Below are 13,476 nucleotides of genomic sequence, written 5' to 3' on the forward strand. Positions count from 1 at the left end.
GTAATAAATAATATCTACATTTGTTTATTTGAAATGTATCTTTTATAAAATATAAAATTTTTGAAATTTGTCTTCTACATAACGTCTATAATATGTAAAAACACTCTTTTATATAACTTGTTTTGTTTGTAAATAGCGTCCAAAAAACCGTGCAAATGTAACTCAACTTTTAAAAAATTGTTTTGTAAAAACAATAAACATTTGTAAAGAAGTCTTTCTTTCTTTGATTTCGTCCTATACTCACCATTAATACCTTAACTAAGGGTCTACCCACCACTGGCTGATAGAGGCTCAGATACCTTAAAGATGACGTCACTGTCTTAAGGGAACAAACCCGATATTTCCATCACATATTTTTCACCTTAGATTGTTGTCAGACAAAGTACAATTTGGTGCGGCAGGCCCTAAGTATTTTTATTTTATTATGGATAACCAAGTTCAAACAATCTTGTTTCAAGTTATGCGAAATCAAAATGGATTCTAAGTAATATTTTTATCCATAGTAAGTTAACAAAATGGAATCTTATTTGATAACATACGAAATAGAAAAAAAGACATACATAGTACAAATGAAATGCTTGGAATTTATTTAAAAACTGTGAAGTTCTCATGTCACAATATATGTATATATACAAATAGAATAGAATAGGATGGAAATAAAAGGCAATTTTTAATGAAATATTTATTGCAATCAACTAAATATCTGTAAGAAAAAACAACGCCGACTTCCAGCTCCTCCAGTTAAGCATGTTCCAAAGTAACAAATCACAAACACGTTAAAATCCTAATAAATATAACTTTACCTAAATATTTACATACGATGTAATAATGGCAGCGACGTATTAAACACTACAAACACCTTTTGTAGAAACGATCGGTTTCAGAGTCACTACGACACCTAACATCACAAAGTTCTGTTAACATGTGTAGTGTATTGATATATCATTAGAACCTAAGATCTAATGAGTCTATAACTACTATAGTTTGTTCTGACTATGCAAAGACAGTTTTCTAATCGGTTCACAAAGATCGAATGTAAAATTGCAATATCAATTCTATGTATCAAAGACAAATGACAATCGCTTCGCATCGATTTAAATAAATATTTTTATATCCATCTTATGCAATCACTTACCCCCTTATCACTTTAGTAAGTACCATCTAAGCATTTTTTTTTTCATAAAATTATTTTCGACCAAGAATTTTAGACTTTATTCTAAGCTGTAGATACATATAAACTGAATATATTCAAAGCGGTTTACAATTTTATTATGTTTTAATCTACGTCGTCAGCCTCTGGAGAGGCTCTGGGAGCCAGTCTCACCGCGGTCGGCGCGAGACCAGCGCCTGGCGGTGGCTCATCCGCCGACACCATAATGTTCTCGTTCCGTCTGCGGTCTAACGTCGCCACATCAGCTTTGGCGACGCTAACATTAACATTTTCATCACTAGCTGCGGCAGGCAAAGGTTTTTTAGCGCTCTCAAAATCACCCGCAGCCGAATTATTACTTTTTACCATTCTGATATCGCCTTCAGATGTTTTTCTAGCAATCTCCTCAATTTTCATACCGTTGTCGCCACTCTGGTTGATAGAAGTATTCTTTTCGAAGTTGCTTATTAAATCATTATGTTGATTGGATACCGGCGAAGGTATAATTGTATCATTGACCGTGTTTGTCCCTGTTGCTATGGTTTCTGGTGAAGTCCCTCTAGATGTCATAACTTCACCGGTATGTGTGGTGTTTGTCTGCGCGGTTGATACGGATGGCGAAGTTTGAGTTGTAGATTGAGCGGTGTTTTGTACCGTTTGTGTGGTTGACTGCGTGGTAGGCGGAGTGGCTTGCGTAGCGGTGCCGGGTGCATCGTGATAGGCGGCGCCGCTGGCTAGGGCCGCGATGCCCGCTAGCCCCATCATCCCTCCCATACCGTGATGAGTCCGGAGAAGTAGCTGTTGCAGGTGGGCCTGCTGTAGTATCACAGGCAACTCGTAATGATGGAAGAAGTACAACATAGAGTGCTGCAAAGAAAAAAAATTATCAAATCACATAGTCGTGTATAACAAAAGGTAAGATTAAAGTTTTAAAGAGTTTTGGAGAAGCTGCTGTACCTCTAAAGGTATAACCATAGCACACAGTAAAACTTCTGCAGACAAATAAATGAGCAGTTCATGACAGTACTGGCGTCCCGTCTTTATTTATTTATTTCTGGGTCACAGTTCCCACCCCTCATGGCACCAGACGTAAGTTTTAATTAAGAAACTTGTGACCGCCCCGACTCAACTTTTATTTGAAATTATATATTTCTGATCCCCTCGTTTTGAGTTTTTTTTTTTCGAGCAGCGAGAAGGTGTAAGGGGTTAACGTCGAGGACAAGTTGGGACATCTTTATGATTTATCATTCTTGGCGTGCAACACGCCACGGTGTAATTGAAAAATGTTTACGATCCTAACTCAATGTATTTTTTCCTTCAATTGTTCTTAAACTTTTAGGGCCAGAGTTATGATGTAAAAAACGTTATGTATTTATTAAAGCGTGGCATAGGACACACACTAGGCCGATATGAATAAAAAACGTCAGTTAGGCGATTATTGGCCAACAGTTCACGGTGGAGCCTTAATTAACGCGATCCATCCATATCCCAAATCTGGTCGCGAACATCGCTACTGCAAATATAAAAAGGATCAAACGTTTAAAAGGTATTTAATGGACAGAGATGATGTCCCTTTTTAACGTCCATTAAAACGGCCGCTTTGAGATTTACCTCAACCCCTATTAAATAGACAGCTACTGGTAAGTGAATAGGGCACGAATTTTTGTTTATCAGTTTTAGATCATTTTCGTTTTGTGTTGATTATGGTTGGAAAATTTTTGAACCATGATTTCTCGGTTATAACGTTATATTTGCATACTTTAAAATACTTTATTGTTACTTTTCCGTGGAAGTTATCTTCGTCATCGGTACATCGTTGTAGGAGGTACGACTGATTTATTTTATATTTTAAATCGTTTATATTGGCTCAAGCTTCAAACACACAATAAACTTAACTACACCTATTAAGTTATACCTTTCTATACACAAGAATTAGATAATACTTGTCAATAATGTAGTAACACTTCAAAATTATTTTAATTTAAACTAAAAGAAAGATAGCAAAAAATGTTCTTTGAGATAAATTTTTTAACCGAAAGTCGCCTCAAACAGTTTACGAGCTGAGCGTTGATTATGCCAAGACGGTAGAAAATTCTGGCGAAAATAAAGTTATTTAGATTTAAAACGCAAATAAAAAACACAACGGACTCTAAGGAACTTTACTTTGTCAGGTAAAAGATTTTTCTCTCTGAAATATGCAACGTTCATTTTTTGTAAAGAATGTCCCTTGATGAAGATTCAGGGTGTCAAATGACAATAAATGAAAGGTCAGTGTTCAGATTCAGGGGTTTCAAATGACAATAAATGAAATAAACAAGACAATTACATTACCATTGCAACAAATGTATAAGCTAAAGCTAAACGGAATTAAAAAATTCCGTAAAAACCTTATTAGAGAATATGTACCTATTCAAAATGTTGTTCGACAAAGTTCGGACAGGAATATCGTATTTTACAAATGGTTTGCATTGTGATATCGTTGATTGTTGCCAAATGGAGACGTGTTTCTAAATTGTCGCAACATATCGTGAGTTTAAACGTACACTCTCTACCAAAAATAGTGACGCAATTACTATAAATAATTTTGCATCGTTATATTTACGTATAAATAATGAATTATCTATTATACTCGATTGTATTTATGTTAACAGATTATTATTAATAAATGAACTAGTCGTTAGGTAAATCTCTAAGAGTGTTTACTTGGAGTTTAACCATAATTTGCAAGAGATCTGCACGATTATTACACCAGAGCCTTGTTTTGGTAATGGAAGACGAGCCTGTTGATTTAGGACTTTGTGAAAATAGCTGAACCACTATTAGAGCTCTACACATATTTAACTACATTTTAACTCTCATATTAGTTAAGATTAAACTCCTTAACTATAAGGAGAACGATAGTTATCAATGTCGAGGTGTACCTGTAGAAGCAGACCTAGAAAGAGATGGATGGATTGCGTCAAAGGTGACATGATCAAAAAGGGTGTAATGACTAAGATGACGTATGATAGTGTTATGTGGAGGACAAAAACCTGACGAGCCGACCCTACGGGAGTATGATAGGGAGATGATGATAAAGTAGAAATTCTACTTTAGGAAATAAGGAATCCTGTTTTAAAAGACAAAGTTTGAGAAAGCTGAATGCTATAGCGACTTGTTGATTTAACAATTAAAATGTATCACTAAGTATATCGAGGGATGGTGTTTTTTTTTTATTATTATCTTTATTTTGTACACATAAGCAATATTACAACACAGCGGATAAACATGATTAAACAGAAAAATTAAAAAAAAAATAGTAATAATATACAAAAGGAGGGATGGTGTTAAAAAACAGCATCAGTAGGAAATGGTATGCGCACCGCGTAGCCCGGGGCGAGGACGGACGCGGGGTGCGACGGGAGAAGGGCACCGACCTCGTGAAATATGATTTTTATTAATAAGTTGACACGCTCGATGATTATAAGATAAGCCCCCACTTTGCATTCCGCAGGCCTGTCTTGTTTTTCTTCGCCCTGCCACGGCCTACTCAAATCCGCACCCGCCCCGGGCCATATCCCTCTTATGCGAAGTATACTAAATTAATACAACACGAGAGTCATTATTCCATTATAGAATTTCGATATAAATTACATACTTGGTTTCAATTTTGCATACCATTATCGATAAAGTATTAGCATTATTAAACCGTCAAAAATTGAATCAAATAGAAATCACAAAAATACTATGACAATTCTTACAATCGATGTCTTGACAAATAATTTTTAAATACTAAAAGGCAAAGCAATCAAAACATAAAATATATATCGCTATACAAAACTAAGAGTTAATTTGTGTCAGTCGCAAGCTCCGGTCTGGGCAGTGGGCATAGTGGGAGTGTGGGCATTGGGCAGTGGACTGTGGACAAAGCCCCGAGTGGTCGCCGCGGCGTGTTATTAACTTCCGCATATGACGCGGCCGGAAATCGAACCGGAACACTCAATCTTTGAAATAAAACTACAATCAGAAGAAGTTGTATATGAACTTTATCGTAGACAAATTGAATAATATAAATGCATAATTTATTGAGAGGCTTTAGGATAGATTTACTTTGATTATAAATTAATTCCATGTTTTATAATCTTTTTTCATAGTCTTTGTAGTAACAGATCTAAAAACATTTGATCACGAAAAGGAACTGTTGAATATAACATCATTATTGCTAAAGATATGTCATAATTATTTCGAATATCGACATACGACATCAAGAGGAAACGGATGTACGGAGATGATTATTTCTTTTTACTAATTACATCCTGTTTTGCGAAACTAACACGACGTTAATTAACAGGCGTACATAATACTTCCTTCCGTAACATATTCCGGCTATACGAAGTAAGAAAAAGTCATCTTATTTATTAAAATCCATATATTAATGTAGTGACACTTAACACTTGGCATGCGGGAATACTTTGCTCTGTATTAAGTGTGCAACGGACTTTTTCATTGAATGGGAAGTTTGGTTTTTCAGAAAAGTCGCAGTAAAATGAAAACTACTATATAATTCATTAAAAAACTACTAAACATTTAATTTTCTGTGACCAGGGCAAATTGCGACTGCATATACGTAAAAATACGTTGCCCGCATGCGAAGTGTTAAATGTCTATGAGAGTGCCCGCACACTACTGACTTTTTATCGGCCGATTAGTCGGGTTAATCTATGAAGACAAAATCATAAAAAACAAAATCGGTGAACCGTGAGCACCACCTTATATAGTTGACGATGTTATATTGTAAAACGGAAACAGTAAAAGTTTGTGAGGTGATAGACATCGAGGGCGTCGGGCTCACAATAACGACACGTGATTTGTTGACAAATGCCCACAACTCCGCCACGCTTTTACACTCCCGAGGCTTTGAAAAATAATAACAAGGTAGTTCAATTGTTGCGAAAATAATACTACGTTACTGTTCCTTTTTATGTTAGACTATTGAATAGTTTTCAACTGTTCAGTTGTCCTTAAATAACTACCGCACTCAGATTTGTTAAACAGTCTCTTAGTATAGATTAACTAGACATTTTTTACAGTTTGATAAGACAATAGGGTATCCCAGTATATCTGTATTAAATAGAACTTATTATAAAATAATTTTCTATCAGAAACATTTTTTTAACAATAAAAATTCTATCTAAAATGATTTAAGAAAGAGTATTCTCTTCCCTGTTTATCCTGTTTACGTTACAAAGTATCTAAATGTACAGTCTATATTTACGGAGTTCTCGTTGAGCGATTTTCAACGGTAGAATATTAATAACGGTTGCGGAGGAGCGGCGGAAAGCTAATAAAGTACAGACAACCAGTTTATCTATTAACTGTCCGAGGTGGAGAGGACAGCGGACACCGCCCGCGGCGCCGACCCGCTGTATCAAACTGCCGCTGACAAAAACATGTCGCATATGTTTGTGCACGACACGATTCTAAAAACATATTCATCTTGTGCTCGGTATGTTTTAAAATTGTGTATTTTCCGTTTTATAAAATCCTATTTAATCTATGCATTAATTCGAAATTAATTCCGACTATAAACTGGAAACTTACTACTACAAACCATTTGAATTTCGTGATACATATTACGTTTAAACACTTTCCCACATTCCTTTCATCTAACAAAACAAAAGGCCGCAAGAGGTATACCCTTCAGGCATGTTTTCAGATCACTAGGTCTTTGATTTTCAACCCTACGGCAGATAATGAGTATTAAAAAAAGTATATTAATCTTACTTCTAACTAATTTATAAATTACTAATTAATAATTTTATAAATGCGAAAGTTTAGATGGATGGATGTTTGTTAGGGTTTGTAGCCTAAACTACTAAACAAATCTCGATAAAATTCGGCATAGACATAGAGGATAGTCTGGAAGAACACATAGGCTACTCACTTTTGTTTTTTTTAAATCCACGCGGATGAAGTCGCGGGCGATAGCTACTTAATAATATATTTTTTTTTTATTATTTGTTAAGCTAGCGCTTGACCACGATCCCACCTAAAGGAGGTGACGATGCAGTCGAAAGATGGTACGAGCTAGCTTATATTACAATACTTACTTGTATGAACAGCCAGGAGGTAACCAGTGCCAGACTGCTGTATTGTCCGTTGAAGCGGTAGTGATATGCGTAGAACGAGAAGTGATACAGGTAGAAGAATCTGTTGACAAAAGAAAATTTATTTTAGTTTTAAATTGAAGTGTATTTTTGACCGACTTCCCAAAAGAAGGAGGTACTCAATTCGTCTGTACGTTTTTTTTTAGCTACTAGACATCTATGCAAATAAAATACATTTTCAAGAAGTGTTATCGACAAAATAACCAACGGTTATACTTGATCGTGTTTCGTATTGACTTTTTTTTTAATCTTATAAACTAAATATTTTTTTAATCTTAATCTTTTAACATACAGGGCAATAAAAAGAACAAACACACTTTTTTTAAAATTCAATGAAAACTACCTATCACCCGCTACCCGCTATTCGTCCGCGTGAATCTAAGCACACAAAAATTCCAGATTGTCCTCTACATCTACACCAAATTTCATCGTAATCAGTTCAACTGTTTAGGCTACAAACTCTAACAAACATCCATCCATCTAATCATCTAAACTTTGGAATTTATAATATGATTATGATGTATATCTACGATAGAAACTCGAGTGTTATACTAAGCTAGACTACGAGTATATCGTTAGGGATAGTACACACTATACAATGTGGGTCGAGGAAGCAACAAGTATCGGCGGCGGGCGGACATCATTAAGGCCTTATAGAGGCCGCCCTCTTCTATATTATCCTTCGCCAAATGTTACATTAATTACTTTGATATTATATCTTATAATGTTTGTGTTGAAGACAACTATGAATTTTGTAATATGAAAATAACACAACTTTGGGTCGCTGCGCCAACGCAGTAAGTAAGTAAATAACACAACACGAAAATAATGGTTTACAACATTTGCTTTTACCAACGGTTACCTTTTGAAATTAATAAATGTTATGAATATTCCATATTTTATTACAATGCCAAGAATAGAAAGTTTCTTACGTAAAAATTACAATACTTAAAATAAAATAATCTGTTATCATAAGTAATAAATCGCGATATCATATTCACAGATAAATGATTGTCGAAAGGAAATATTATTTAGTACATGTAAGTGGTTGTACAATTGGCAGCTCGGGCCAATCATTTCCGTATTTCCTCTCGTCTTAACCATTACGTTCGTTATCTCCTTATTTCGGTGGATAAATTCGCATTGTGCGACGCCGGCGACAAACGGGGCCCGCAAAAGGGGAAATGTCACCTCGTTATCTGAAAAGGCTGCGATTTTATTTGAAATCGATATTCAACGAGACATATATTCTCTCTCCGACTGTGTACAGTCTCCTTAAGGTGACTTTTACACGCTTGTTATTGTCGATGTAAGTGTACAAGTTAAACGAGTCATTTATTGTAACTTGAAGAAATAGAAAAAATAATGGAAGATTTAAAACCTTTTACAAATTAATATTTAAAACATAGTAATAAATTAACAACACATTACTAAATAAGGTTAAGATAATTTTAATAAATAACGCAATTCATATTCTGTATGAAATATCAAAAGTCGAATGCCCATTTACAATTTTCCTTATTACATCAAAATTATTCAGGAGCCAGATAGGAGGGGCGGGACTTGATCTTGTTCGACTAACTCGGTGAGAAATCACTTTCGCCTCGGCCTTTGATCTCTGCAGCGGCAAAGGAATGTTATTCAGTAAAAACATGCAAATTCGATAAGGTATAACACAATATTAGCAAGAGCATCCGCGCCGACGGTCATGACTTAATACTTTGAGAGCATTACAAATATTTTCAATATTATCAGCTACTTAAAATAGCTGACATCCATTATCCAAAAAATATATTTGAAAATTTAAAAGACATCTGTAATAAACAAACATTAAAGTAAAATAAGCTTTTTTTATTATTTGATTACTTGGCATCATTGGACACGAAAGCTTGTTTTGAAATCTGCAAGTTTGAGTAAAAATTTAGTCATGAAAATATATGAGTTCGTATCAAAGTAGTCGAATGAACGTTATTTAGCTCACTTTTGCTTTGTTGTTATTTTATGAGTAAAGCATCCTGTCTAATGGAACGCTGGAAATTGAGAAGAATGTTTCCAATTAGGCTATAAAATGTTTGTGTACACTGTGATAATCTTGTCTATTCTTTGTTGAAGAGCACTTAAATATTTCAGCTTCATAATGTTGCTTTCAACGGTATTAATACTGTAACATGATATTCATATATTTACGTTAAATATAAAACGGCATTTTCATTTCAGTTGAATAATTCACTGTGCGATTTTATATTATGTTTGATACTTTCAACATAATCAACTGAAAAATTTAATATTGCGTCTGCCAAATCCCAGTAATTGAGCGACGTGTATTACAATTTTAATGACTGCGACTGCCAAACAAAATCAGCAATGGGCATAGTGAAAATCGAGCGAACGGGCAACCGCAGGAATCCGTAAGCCCGGGCGCGGGCTAACGAAATGAAATTCCCCGGACATACCACGAGGTGGCGCTGTCCGCGGCCACGCTGCTTCGACACAATACCAAATATTCAATAATACCAGCCTTTACGCTTCAAGTTTATTAATAACATACGCTATTTATGTAAACTCTTATAAATATTTTATGTATTACATTGAGGAAGTCCAAGTTGGTGTCGATACTAATCGAGACGGGAACTTGCAGTCAACTTCGACAAATGCGGTTGAACTGACGAACTTGGTGCAATGGCCAAGTTTACTACCGCTCAACCGCCCGATACTCGACTTGTGCAGGAAACTGCTCATTTGTTAAGGTGTAACTTACACTAAGCCACTATTGAGGTCTTCGTCTCAATGTTGTTAATTCACAATGTTGTATATATTGACCTATGGTTGGTAATTCTAGCGACATTGTAAGCAACACAACCGTATTACAAAATACTAACTTTTGCCCGCGACTCCGTCTGTGTGGAATTAAAAAAAAAACAAAAGTGTGCCTATGTGTTCTACTAGACTATGTTCTACATCTATGGCAAATTTCATCCAGATCCGTTCAGCAGTTTAGGCTACAAACTCCAATCATCTATCCATGCATCTAAACTTTCACATTTATAACATTAGTTTGATGTAGTTTATTTAATGTGTTTTAGGAAGTAAATATTCGTCTGTAAAACTAAGAAATTTATACTTTTAAAAGGTGGATAATATTTTTATGCATTTGTTTCGTCAATGTAAACGCACGTTTGGTAAACAATAGTTCTAGCGAAGCGTATTATTTAAGTTTCCTAAGTTTATGGGATGCCCATAAAGAAATCTGAGATGTTCGATACTTGCCTTCCCTGTTGTTTATTCTTGAATGTATTGTATTACTGCCCGAGGCGTTTTCTACCTAATTGAATAAGAACCTAAATTACTTTCTGAAGTTGTGAATTGGTCTCGAAAAACTGTATATCTCAAAAATAATATAGAAATTTTGTTCTCTGTAGCATATTTGAAACGATTTAAAAAAAAAAACAGTTTTTCTGGAATAAATGGGAATGATCCAATAGTAATGAAACGAATATTTGCATGTTTTCAATAATTTTTTTTCAGACGCGGTTAAAAATAATTTCGTCAAAGTAGAAATTCTGTGATTGGACAAAATTACATTTATGATTTTCTTTAAAACCTATTTCACGTTTTTTTAGTGGACCAAAAGACAGTTTAAACGTTAAATTTTCTACAGCGGTCGCATTTTATCAAACATCTTTTAAAGGTACAGCCAAAATGATGTTATCACATCAAAAATATGCTCACTCAAAATTAAACGGTAGACTTTTTATAAAATATCAAAAAGGCTTTTTTCAATCTATGTATGAGTAACGTTTTTACTAATAAAATTAAGCATCACTTGCTCCTGCATTACTTCTGGTCGCTATCACCTAAAACCTGCAATAACCAATTCCAGCAGTAGGCATCATCAGTCATCAACATGGCTTTCTGCATGAATCTTGACGCACTAAATAAAAAAGTCCCATATGCTTAGCGAACGAGGCGACTTATATCACCAGTGTTTATTTGCAATACGACGTGTGTCGACGATGTTATTAAATTCCCGTATTTTTTTCCCTAATCTCGTCGACACGGCCCGCGGGTCCTCATCGGAAATGGCATTATTTCCCGGCAGAGGCCGCCCCGAGCGGACACCGGATATACCCCGCTAACACTGCGCCCTCTACATCCCGAACTCTTGTTCGAGAGATTTCACCTATTTCCTCGCCATCCGTTTTACATTCCTTTGTCTACAGCGCTAAGTTGAAATTCAATAAAACTTTGTCGACCATGTACATTTATTTTGCTAAATTAATTCCTACTCGACAACGTACATCGTTCTTCTTAGAAGTAAAGATTGAGCACCATGATTTTTATCACATTCCCATTATTCCCATTACCATGTTTAAAAGATTAATTGTGTGAATGTGAAAAAAATATTAATATACAGAGTAATAAAGAAATGCAAATGCCTTAGTACCGAGAATTCTTTCCAGCAAAAAGGCTTCCCTTTTTTCTTTCTTGAACAATTTGAATTGTCTTTCCATTTTTACACCTTCAAGCTACATCCAGCTTATCACTTCCTAGGAATTTGACCAGAACATTGCGAAAATGCAAAACAGATTGCATTAAACGAATTTCATTTATTTCATACTAATCCACAAAGCAGCGGTCACTTTGTCGGAATATTATTTAATCTGATTGTGGCGGAGTTAATGATGCGTCTACATAAATCATCCGCTAGTCAAATGAAACACCAGTGTGCACCTCTTACGTCAATACGTGGAATAATAGTTAAGCGAAACTGTATTTTAACGCAGAAGGGCACGGCTTTCTCCGTACTATATCAGAAGTAAACAGTATCAGGCCGAAGGCTGTAGCACACCGAGACAGATTTTTGTCTTATTCAATATATGTGAGAACAAACGCAATTCGACTAAACGCATATTTTGCATGTTTAAAGTAGGCTCACGTGCTATTAAAGCAAATGTAATGTCAGTAGATATCCTTTGCTTTATCATATTTAATACTACAGCTTGTTAGAGATATTAAAAAATAAATTTCCAATAGCCAGTATTTATTTTATCCTCTACGAGAATTAAGGCATAAATTCATTTAATGAATCAGATTAAAATGAACAAATTGAAATCTGTCGGTTGCCCGCAACGGAATGTCAAACATTGCAGAAACCTGCGATACGCATGAAATTTCGAGAATTAACATTGTTAAAATTCGTGATAAGTTACGATTTTACAGTAGCATTTATTTAACTTTAAAATGTCGGCGATTTACAAAAACAAGCTAATAAACCCAAATTAATTAATTAATAAAATTAGAGTGTGTCTATATGACATTTAAAAACAACAAATTTTCTAGACATGTTGATTTCAAGTAGTATTGAAAAACCGCTGACAAAGTCGGGGACAACCGCTAGTTCTAAGTAAAGTATAAAATACACAACATGGTTTTATTAAAATATGATTTTATTATTTTTAAATTGAAAAACATTTCATTCTCATTCAAAGTACAAATTCAGTGAGCATTTAACCTTCTTTAAAAAATACATTAAAAAACCGTAGGAACTTTGTCGAAGCGTCGGGGTTTTTCACAGATATTCGTCGCTAGGCAGCCGCATTGTGCGGAAAGTTGTCCCACCTGCGAGAGCTTATACGCCATTGTTCCGCAACTGCTGTCCGAACTCGCTACTTGCGCCCTCGCTTATTGTGTCACAATCTACTTAAATGTTTTTTTCTTTTTTTTTCAATCAAAAGAATGAATACGTCAAAGATCTTATGGACAAATTTATGATACTGTACGCTTACTTCACTGTAAAATATATTTTAAAAATTAAACAGACTTTAAAGTAACATTATTGCGAACAAAGTACCTACAGTTTCTTTGCGAGGTATTTTATCTCACTTTTTTGCGTTTCATTGCTGAGATATTTGAACGGAATTTTGTAAATTTTTAAGCTTAAGAAAGTGAGATTTTTTTTATATCTGATACCTATTTGTTGTTTGTGATCTATTATAAAAAATACATGGAGATTTCTTTATGTTATAAAGATCAAAGTATCTATATTATTATAACATGTCTTGGGAATCCCCGAGCGTATTTTTCACTCTGGTATAATGTTATGTTGTTGATGCATTGCTTTCTTTGTTCCAGTTTGCCACTATAGTGCTTTTCTGAGCAGAGCATTGTTATTTCTCGGAA

At 34.8% G+C, this 13,476-nt stretch overlaps 1 protein-coding gene across 3 annotated transcripts in view; it reads right to left on the bottom strand.

The window, feature by feature from the left end:
• Positions 1–667: 667 nt before the first annotated feature.
• The window catches only part of LOC106102480 (membralin), a 66,650-nt gene continuing 53,841 nt past the window's right edge, over positions 668–13,476 (bottom strand). For all 3 annotated transcript variants that reach the window (XM_013281978.1, XM_013281980.1, XM_013281979.1), the window contains exons 10-11: positions 7,240–7,339; positions 668–2,017 (exon numbers count right to left, since the gene is read on the bottom strand). In XM_013281978.1, coding sequence (XP_013137432.1) covers positions 1,277–2,017; positions 7,240–7,339 — 841 coding nt within the window. In that variant the 3' untranslated portion in view covers positions 668–1,276. The remainder of the gene's footprint in view (positions 2,018–7,239; positions 7,340–13,476) is intronic.

The sequence above is a fragment of the Papilio polytes genome, unplaced genomic scaffold, assembly GCF_000836215.1.
Source record: "Papilio polytes unplaced genomic scaffold, Ppol_1.0 DF823923.1, whole genome shotgun sequence".
Taxonomy (NCBI): Eukaryota; Metazoa; Arthropoda; class Insecta; order Lepidoptera; family Papilionidae; genus Papilio; species Papilio polytes.